At 36.5% G+C, this 10,346-nt stretch overlaps 1 protein-coding gene across 1 annotated transcript; it reads right to left on the reverse strand.

The window, feature by feature from the left end:
* Positions 1-5,905: 5,905 nt before the first annotated feature.
* LOC108676714 lies at positions 5,906-9,329 on the reverse strand. Its single transcript, XM_018164844.2, has 2 exons — positions 9,249-9,329; positions 5,906-8,935 (listed from the first exon to the last, which is right to left on the reverse strand). The coding sequence occupies exons 1-2, from the start codon at positions 9,249-9,251 to the stop codon at positions 5,924-5,926; spliced, it is 3,015 nt and encodes a 1,004-aa protein (XP_018020333.1). The 5' UTR covers positions 9,252-9,329; the 3' UTR covers positions 5,906-5,923.
* Between the last annotated feature and the right edge of the window lie 1,017 nt (positions 9,330-10,346).

The raw sequence follows: 10,346 nt of genomic DNA on the forward strand, positions 1-10,346 counted from the left end.
GTACATAAAATCATTCGGTCTTAATGAAACGTAACATATATTCAGTCTGAATTAAACAATGTTCAATTTGTGTCCTAAATTTTCATGTAAACTGTTGTCGAGTTCTCTTGACAATAAAATGCCTTTTCAAATTTTTTGTGCAATTACACTTGAAAAAGAATTAGAATGACGATAATTAGTCATGACCGTTAAATGAAATCGTGACATATATTCTTATAAGCAGATTCTAATGTATTAATGGTAATAATGACAAACTCGTTAGAATATGCTTCTAACAATTAAGCAAATAGTGTTGTATTCTCCCTTGACTCACTTGTAGTATTCTGCATCGGCTAAGATGGCCTGATGGAAGAGGTCGTGCATAATCAAATCGACGTCCATTGAATCACCAAACGCGTTGATGAGAGGCGTCTCCAGGGCGCATAATCCTTGCTGTGTTCAGAGTCAGGGTCTTAATGACGCAAACCTTGTGGTGGTTTCGCTTGGTTTCTCGAGCCCCGCTTAAAGGGCAGCAGAAGTCCAGATAAACATCGATGCAGGCGCATGCATTCGGCTGACTTGGCTTTGCGCTTCACAGGTTCTTGAGGGCTGTATGGTGCCTGTGAGTCTGCAGTTATTGAGCAATTGTAAGTACAAAATCGTATTTTTTGTGATTCATCACTGAGTTTTGACATGGCCGCAAATAAAAATATAGGACTTTTGGAGAAAATTGTTCGGAATACATAATAGCAGGATTGATTATCCCACATAGTAAGAACATTGAAGTATTTGGTCAAAATTTGCGTAACCTTCAACGATGCAGGATTATGTTATATTAATATGAGTTTAAGCGATACATGCTGATCACAAACGAACGATAAAGTCGAAATATGAATTTTGGAAAGCAAGGTAAAAAATGTTCAAAAAAGTTAAAGTTTTCAAGATCGTCAGCATTGCAGTTTCGATTCACACCGAGGCCGCTACGATGAGAGGTAATTGACACCATAAGCCTCCTCAATATCAATAATAACAAAACATGAAGAAAACCTTCCCTTCATGGAAAACATCCACTTTATGGGGGCCGTAAATATAGTCGTACAATTTTTACATGCGTGGAAATAAACATTATTTGCACATTGTATAATATTTTTATAGTATACTTTTGTTCACTCACTCGCGAACTGCGGCTGAAGTCTTATGTAATAAACCTCTAATATTTGGTTCCATAGAACACGACGATATAAAGGAGAGCTGAGTAGATTAAAAATAGTCTAGTAATTTGCCGGTGTAAATAATGCTGGTTATAAAGTTGATGCATCTGCGTACAGAGCTGTGAGCAGTCAGCTGTTCAGTGACCACGCAGGGCCCAAACACCGCATGCATAAACCGAAAATATATAAATATTTAAAATTTGAATAATTCGATAAGCAGCTTCATAATTTCGTTGACTCGGACATTTTTATGCTAAGATGAAAAACTTTGTGATAACTTGATAAACTTTAAACCTTGAAAAATCGAGTAGTGTTGTTATTGAACTCTAAAATCAGGCTATAGAAACTCTTCTTAAAAAAATGCAGGAGTTGAATTTTTTTGTTTTAATTTTACATGATGTTTTTTTCGAATCTTATTTTAATTTTTGCGCTGACGTAATCCCAGGAATCCTACTAAATTCGATTATATGCCTGGAATGAATCTAACGAAAGTCAGGAGACATTCAATTTTAGAAGAGGAGGGGGTAATACCTACGAAAAGTCCATAATAATTGCTCTTAAACGGTGAGCAGAATTAACCTGGCATGTTACAATTGTTGTACAATATCAAATTAAGAGAATTATATTGAAGGCGTATCATATAGAAGCATAAGTTTTCCTATCTCTCGTTATTTGAAAATAATGAGGTTTCAAGGTTTTCGTCAGAAATAAACATACATTTTATTTATGAACATTTTTTCATTCAAACTTGCGTAAACATGTGTCGCCAAAATACACATCAAATACTGGTAGATATTTATAGTGTTTGTGTAATTAAACATTTTTGCAACTTCAAGGCACACGTGGTAGGATTGTTTTTTCTCAAGGGCATCAAAATACACTGCAAGGCAGCGATATCTGGGGGAGAATCACGCCAGTTGTTTTTTTAATTTTAATTCAAGGTTCAAAGAATTTTTAGCATGCAGACCTTCATGCTAAAAGAAGTGCATTTCTGCACGGAAACAAGATTAAAGATTACGAGCGCACTTGCTATTGTAAAGTTTCAAAGCGACTTCGAGAGTCGGAGCTCGTATTTTTATGGAATTCAGTTTACGTTGATGACTTTTGGACGTAAGTGGAAAATGTTAGTTGATTCGTTAATCTAAATGTAGAATGTTCCAGTCACTGTGATGATTCCTTCATTCGCTTTGCTATGCATCATTTCTATTTGTTCACTAACTTGATTTTGAAAATTTGCCTGCGGTATTAAAAATACTTCCAGGATATTTTTTAAAGAAATTTAGACATAATAAAAATCGCCAATTGATTTCTGCCGACTCCATTGTACATGAAATTAAAGTTTTTCTTCAATCAAGCTCGGTTATTTTTCGGTTGAAGTCAATAAGCTTGTGATAGAGATTAAAAATGTAGCAACTTCGCAGTCGCCGGGTCGTATTTCCCTTTGTTGAATTCCAAATGTAAAATTCGTCTGTAATACATATTTTTGGAAGCGATGCGAATGACTTATTTATTGTTACTAATTTTTATCATCTAAGTACTTTATATTTTACGAGGTCATCGAGACTCTAGATCAATTATTTCCTCGTAATAATTTAGTACTTATTTCTACGGCATAGCGGTAAAGGAAACATGTACTAGAACCACAAAATACCGATGCATTCAACTAAAATTGCATTGAAAATTGTAAGAGCTATATTCACACTGAATTGCGATCGAGGCGGCATATTTTGTTATCAACGCTAGACGGTATCATAAGCAGATTTTATCGAGCAACTTCTGATAGATATTAGGCTATAAAATAAAGTATAAGTCATTCCAGACTTCCTGAATATTTGTAGCGAAAAAATGCTAAAGAAGTCATAGTCATAATAGAGATAGAAAAATGACATAATCGTCATTTACATTCGCATCTCTTTCGTTCACCCATATCTTTAATAGGATAATTTATTTAATAAATTGTACCATAGAATCATAAAAAAGTAACCTCAAGCTTGTATTACTGTTGAAACGGAACATACATTGCAAGTCGCTCAAATTGATGAAAAACCAAACCTACAGAAATATTTTACGTGGTCAAAGCTTGTACTGCTTGTAAGTTACTGCTGCAGAGTCGTATTAATTAGTTGCAAAGCTTGACCTTAACATAATCTGTAGGCCTCATTATCAAACACGACTCTCTAATTAACTCTTTGCCACGTCGCTGTTTAATTAATTCACAGTTATATAATTAAGAGAAATGTGAAATTAGACAGGTGTAAGCAGAATGATTGCCTCCAAACGGATCGAAATCTGATTGGGCCAATGATTAGAAAATTTGAATGTTTCGATTAAACAAAATATTAATTAAGCACACGCGTACACGTCTGAATGTTGTGGATTTCAATTCATTTCAGAACGCTATTAATCCCTTCTTACAGTTTCGAATAAATGCAAGACTGTGATACTTAATCGGTAGACTTTGGTTGCCTATCACACGTTTGTCCGTACTTGATAACACAATTTTTTTAAATCAATAGCTATTTGCTGGAAAAATCGTGGTTAGCATTAACAATTTAACGCTTCTGTATCGGAAGGGGAAAATTTAGCTGTAATTCATACCATATAAAATATAAAATATTGCTAATAACCAAGCCACGGCAGTGGCAGCTTCACTCGTAACGCGTCCTCCTCAGTACGGGATCAAGCGGCAATGAGATCGAGGACCAAAAGTAATTTTTAACACGCACCTGCATCGAAAGGGACAATTGCACTTATTTATTTCAAAACATTTGAAAAAATTCTCATGTTAGAAATATTCGCAACAGCGACAGTTTTAACAGTAACGCGTCCTTCTCAGTGCAGGATCAAGTGACAGTGAGATCGGGGATTACAAGTAATTTTTAACACGCACCTGCATCGATATCGACCATTGCACTAATTTATTTCAATAAAAATTGAAAAATGTGCATGTTAAGAAAATCCGCAGCAGCGGCAGTTTTAACAGTAACGCGTCCTTCTCAGTGCAGGATCAAGTGGCAGTTAGATCGAGGATCACAAGTAACTTTTAACACGCACCTGTATCGAAAGGGACAATTGCACTAATTTATTTCAAAACATTTGAAAAAATTCTCATGTTAGAAACATTCGCAACAGCGACAGTTCTAACAGTAACGCGTCCTTCTCAGTGCAGGATCAAGTGGCAGTGAGATCGAGGATCACAAGTAATTTTTAACACGCCCTGATCCGCTTCTGTTGAGTGAGTGGATGCGAGTCGCGAGCTTACGACGCCCTTAACGCGACGATTCTGCGCGCTCCATTTGACCACAAATGGCCTCTGCGTGTGACACTGAGGCCCGCAGGCACGCAGATCTTCAGAGTAACGAGGCCTATAAAAATTAGAGCCTGTAATTCTGCCCGCGCAATGGCCTCGTAAAAAAGATCAGTTATAAATACCATCGGGACAAAGTAAATATACAGCGCTTCTCACCGTCATCCCTCGTTTTACGGACCACTGATTAGAGGGTCTAAAGGAAACCGCGACTTAACTTATATATCCGCAGTGCAATGGTCGTTAATTGGTATCAGTCAGCGACGTTTCTTATAGAGTAGGAGAACAAGCGAGTTTCGTCTCTAACGGAAAAGGATCTATTAATAAATTTACTATTACATGGAGTAGATTGACGGTTCAATTCCGGTTATGGTAACCGGGACGTTAAATTTAAATGTATGATCACAACCAAGAATTAGACTAAAATAAATGAAATTGTTCAGGATTGATAACTATTTCATGCTTATATCTAAGCAATTCCATCAATTTCGGTCAATTGGGTGCTTATTCTGAATTTTAGATTAACCTCAAGGAAAATTTCATTTTACTGTCGATGAAGCATGATGTGAATTTATAACTTCAAAGCAAGAGGTAAATTCTGTGGGTAATTCATGAATTTCTCATATTAAACCAAATTTCATAATGTTGGAGGATATAAGAAAAAAGAAATCAAAGAACACGAGATCAATTATCCAACATTCGAACACTTCGGCTGAATTACTTACCTAAAATTATTTCTAGAACCTAAGGTTAAATTGGCAACGCTTTGCTCCATCGAGGATTTAATTGGTATAATGAAACTAGAATGAGATATCCTATCTGTAACGTTCTTTACGTATATTGACAATTTGGAACATAAAAAAATCACCATTGCTACATGGCATGTTTGAAGTTCTAAAAAAGTATTAAAATTTTCTGTACGATTTGGACCACTAGAACGCCGGTCATAGTTGCATTGCAGTTCGCTATTCAGTTTAGTAGCAAAAACTAAAGTTACTGCTAGAATAATAGTTTTTTCTAAACGTGATAGTAAAGTCACATGCTTTTCGTCACATATTCTTAGACGAGATTATGCGACGAATGCAAATGTTGACAAGTATCGAGACAAGGGTTAATAGTTATATAATTCACACATTTTAAGTATGATTCAAGCGTTGCTTGACTAGATAATGAATGTCGAAATCAGAAGAGTAAAATGACTACAAATTCCTGGTAACCAATAACCATTCATCTGCCCAGCTGCTTGTTTACTATTAATTTGGCCAAATCATGGTTTTTGCTTTGTTTACTCCTAATAAAATGCCTTTAAAATTATATCTGAATATAGAATTACTCGATAAGAATATTTTACAATTAAATACAACACTAATTCAAGCATTTCGTTTAAAAATGCTATAGCTTACTAAAATTTCCATTAAAATCTGCCTTATAAACTAGACATAAATTTTTTTCTGATCAACAAAGGCATTTCAGCATCGTCGATAACTTCAGCGAGAAGTGCGGCTAGAGCTGCGATGTTGTTTTGCATGCCTTTAGTCTCACGTGCATTCAGCAGACGCTTCTCCAAAGTATTGATATTTTCGAGAATCACTGGATCTTTCTTCTGGAGATTCTTTAAACCTTCGAGAATCAACAAAGCTGATTGCTTTTGATTAGATCCCAGGACTTTTAGCAGCATTCTCTGGCGCATCAGTTTGGAATATTCTTCCGTCAGTTTGATGGGGAATTGCAGAAGATTAAACGCAGTTTTAAGCTCAACATCACTGCTATTCCTGAAAAATTTCAAGAAATTTTTCTCAATCTCATCGGCATATTCAGAGTCTGCCACCAATTGGGTCATTTTTTCAAGATTTTCGATCATTGCACCGAAGAGGGACATTTCGTTTTGCTCCGACTGGCCTATTCTGCGAGAAATTGTACGGCAACGATTTTCTTGAGGTAGATTAACAGAATGCAACATCTTTGAAATTTCATTAGTCACTAATTCGGCGGCCTGTTCTTTTTTAGCCTGAATTTCAGTATCATTTGAACCATTTCTCATCATATAATTCTTGATCACAGTCAAACTATCTGAAATGGTAAAATTTTTCTCAGTTCCGTTAAATTGAACAGTTACTGGATTATTGTTCGCTGCTGACAGTTCGATCTTTTCCAATTCTTTCAGCGCCCAGTCTATAAAAGTTAATTCAGCTTCATCTTGGATATTTTCTTCAGTGGTAACTTGTGGGGTTTCTTGGTCTTGTCCAACAAACCAATTTCTAATTCGCTGAAATAGGCTTGGATTCTCAGATGGGTTGCTGCTGGAACTGTTAGACCCTGTCACTCTGTTCCACCAATCCCCAATTCCACCCCAGAAGCTAGGTTCATTATTGTTGGCATCACCGGAACCATAATATAACTGTTTTGTTATCTCGTCGGTAGTTAAGTGAAACGGTGTATACCGAGTCGGTATAGTTACATTGTTCTCTTTGATTGCCGTTAGTAAAAGTGATTTCAAGTCATCTCTTGTCACGTCATCAATTCTGTCTGATCTAGAAACCAAGCCGTGTACCATCTTCAGAAGAGCGTCGATGCTCACCGAACTACTTCCATCAGCTTGTGTCTGTTCAGGGTATTGGGGAGGGTCTTTCTCTTGTGCCTGGCGATAAAAAAATCTCAGCTCTACAGGATATCTTTTCGGGATCAACCACCAAGGAAGACCATTCGTAAAATAATCTAATTGCTGTCGAACTTTCTGCCGAATTGCGGCAGCCTTCTTCAGAATTTTGTACTTACGGTAGAAGGAATTCAAGTGATCTCTTATTTGCTTGTCCTTCTGTGCAACTTGATTCCTGATGATTGAATATGGGTTCATTCGTCCAAGCAGATCCTCGAGAAAAAATGCGAATTGTTCTTGAGGTAGATTTGAGGCATCGCGCAAAAAGTCCGTAAAACTTCCGAATGAGTTGATTTCGTCACCAAAACCGAGTAGACTCATAGTCGTCGAGAAAAATTTCCGTTGAATCTGAGCAGTCACATTACTTAATGGTCTGCGAGCGTACGTTTCGTAAAGAAGATCCAACGGGAATCGTGCAAAATTTCTAAAAGTATTCCAAATGCCAGTGGCTGGGCCAGTACTGTTATTAGTTGATTGCAATATAGTTTGAAGCGCTGCAGCCACTTTCTGCATCAGCGGATGACCAACGCTGTAAGGAATTGTTTGAGCAAAATATGCTATGTGATTCGACAAGGCATTGTTCACGAGCTCTGTGTTAAGATTGGTCATTGCAAAGGTAATGAATAAGTTGTCCTTCATCTTCCCTGTGAGATATTTACTATAGTCAAGCGTTGGTTGCATCGCCAAAGTGGTAATAGTAGCAGCGAGGTCCTCCTTAGCTCCAATTATTTGCAAACTTTTTTGTACATTTTTGAACTGAGGTCGAGCTTCAACAAAGTCTTCTACAAGCTTCTCAACAACTCCATCAGGCAAACCGTCGATAAATTCGAGCACACTAGCACTTAAGCTTTCATCTCTGTGGTTGTTGTAGTTGAAGAGCGCGTTAGAATCACCAAAATTGTTGGCAAGGTTCAGTGGAATTTCAAGCATGAATGCAATGGCAGACTCTGCAGAGGGAACTTTATTTTCAATATAACAACCGTCGTCTTCTAACATTCTCCTCACTACCGGGATTATGGCGGCGTGTCCAATTTCATTCCACGTTTTCTGGGACACGGAAACTTGAGGTGCTTGGCTGAAGTGCGGGTCATCTTCAGTTGATACTTTCAAGCCTACTTTCTGCAGAACTTTCATGTACATTTCAGGGAATTTAACCAAAACCTTATCGACATCAATAGAAACATCGATGTCATCTAGCTTCAGGATGCCGATGTAATCATCCATACCTAATTGACGAAGAAGGTCCGTGGGGAAGAATTTCCGTATTGCTTCGGTAAACAGAAGTTTAAAGTCGAATTCCCCAATATCGGAATGGCTCAAGAAATTCTTAGTTCGACCTGCCCAGCGTGACACGAAGTTGACGAGCTTTCTCTTGGCAACAGGAGAAATTTCTCGCCGTGATTGTTCGCAGTGATTAGGTTGAAGTGTTATATTACCTTTTCCCTCTGTGACGTTGGAGGAGAGTTCATTAGGTGTTGGTACCACTGAGAGATTTCGTTGCGGTACAAGGTCAGTAGTTCCAGAGATGCAATTTTGGATTAATTCAGAACGGTTGCTATAACCATTTAGAATATCTCGATTATATTCCAGGAGCGGTGGAGGAGTTATGAAAGGCATGTCAGTAGCTTCCACGAAATAATCGTAATCTGACGTGGTATCATTGGACGGATCAGGCGTCGTCAATGCTACATATTCCATATCAGCCTCCATGCTACAAACTAGAAGCATTGGCAGTAAAAGGCTGCATATCGCAGTGCGAGCGTACACCTGCGCAGCAGTCACCTGTCGAATAGAAATTGTGGCAAATGATAAAAATCATACATTACGGTCACCGAGAAAATATGAATTGAATTTAGAGTAAAAAAATTATTGACATTCACAGAATATTCCAAAATAATCTCATTCCATCTGTAGTGTGATTCATAGCATCATGAAAATATTTCATTGCGACTCCTTGGCCGTTTTCTCTTATGGAAACAATTTTTGGCAATATATAATTAGGTCTTTCTCCAGCGTAGGCTTCAAAATTCAATAGATATAACGTGACCATCACACGAGCATCATGCTTTATTTTCACTGAAATCCTAATCATTACCATTCTACGAAGATGCAGTAATTATACGTAATACGTTATTGTCCACTATTTAGCGCGAGAATTTTGACGTTACAGGCACGATGTTTAATCGGTACCCCATCTGAAGGATGCTTTCACGTGTATTTTACTTCGGCATTTCAAAGAAACCCGGATGCTGATTTTGGTGAAAAGTGCGACCGGAAATAAAAATGATTTTTAAATTTCTAAGGATAGTAAAATAATAACATTTAATGTGAACAACAATTTTCTACGATTTTTTTTTCTCGATGCCTATTGCCATAAACATGGCTATAAAATCAGCTAGATCTAAATTTAGACAATTTAGGATTAAAACATTAATATGACAGCGGATAAGTTCCAATAAACATGAATTAAATACAAGTTCGGGATCAAATTATACTAAAATTCTAGATAAAATTAGATATACGTTCAAACAGGGTCATTGAGCAATGTTTTTTTTAACAAAATTGCAAAATTCATTAAAAATTTTAACTGAATCTTGATTTGTCTCCGCAATAGTACTTCTGTTTCTTGACCATATGATTCGAATTCCATCGAGTTATGGAATGAAATAATTTATTTATATTTTAATTCAGTAATTCCGAGGACGTCAAAAGTTGAATGAGATTCAATAAATAATTTGCAAAAAAACAGAATTGTTTGGTAGCAGAATCTTTTTGAATGAAATGAAATAAATTCCAGAAATTGAATAAATTCACACGTTTTCATCAAAACCACATCAGACTTCTCATCAAAAATTTTCAAAAAAGTTTCCTTTCAAAGTTTTCAAAAGTTTTAAAGTTTTCAAATTCTATTGAAAATTTTGATAAATCTTTTACTTTTATTCTATTATGCCAACTTACGAGTATTTCAGCATTTTTGCCTCCATTTAATTAGTACGTAGAAAAGATGATGTACATAATATAAATAAAAATTTTGTTGCAGTCAGAAGTTAGTTCACGCGATCATTACCTTCGTAAAGCATTTGAAACATGTAATGCCAAAGTAATCAATAGCGCTCAAAGACAAAAATAGACATTCAAATTTTGAATCGAACGTTTTTTTTTTTTGGAACAGCAAAGATTGGCCAACAGTGTG

This window comes from Hyalella azteca, unplaced genomic scaffold (genome assembly GCF_000764305.2).
Source record: "Hyalella azteca isolate HAZT.00-mixed unplaced genomic scaffold, Hazt_2.0.2 contig12212, whole genome shotgun sequence".
In the NCBI taxonomy this organism is placed as follows: Eukaryota; Metazoa; Arthropoda; class Malacostraca; order Amphipoda; family Hyalellidae; genus Hyalella; species Hyalella azteca.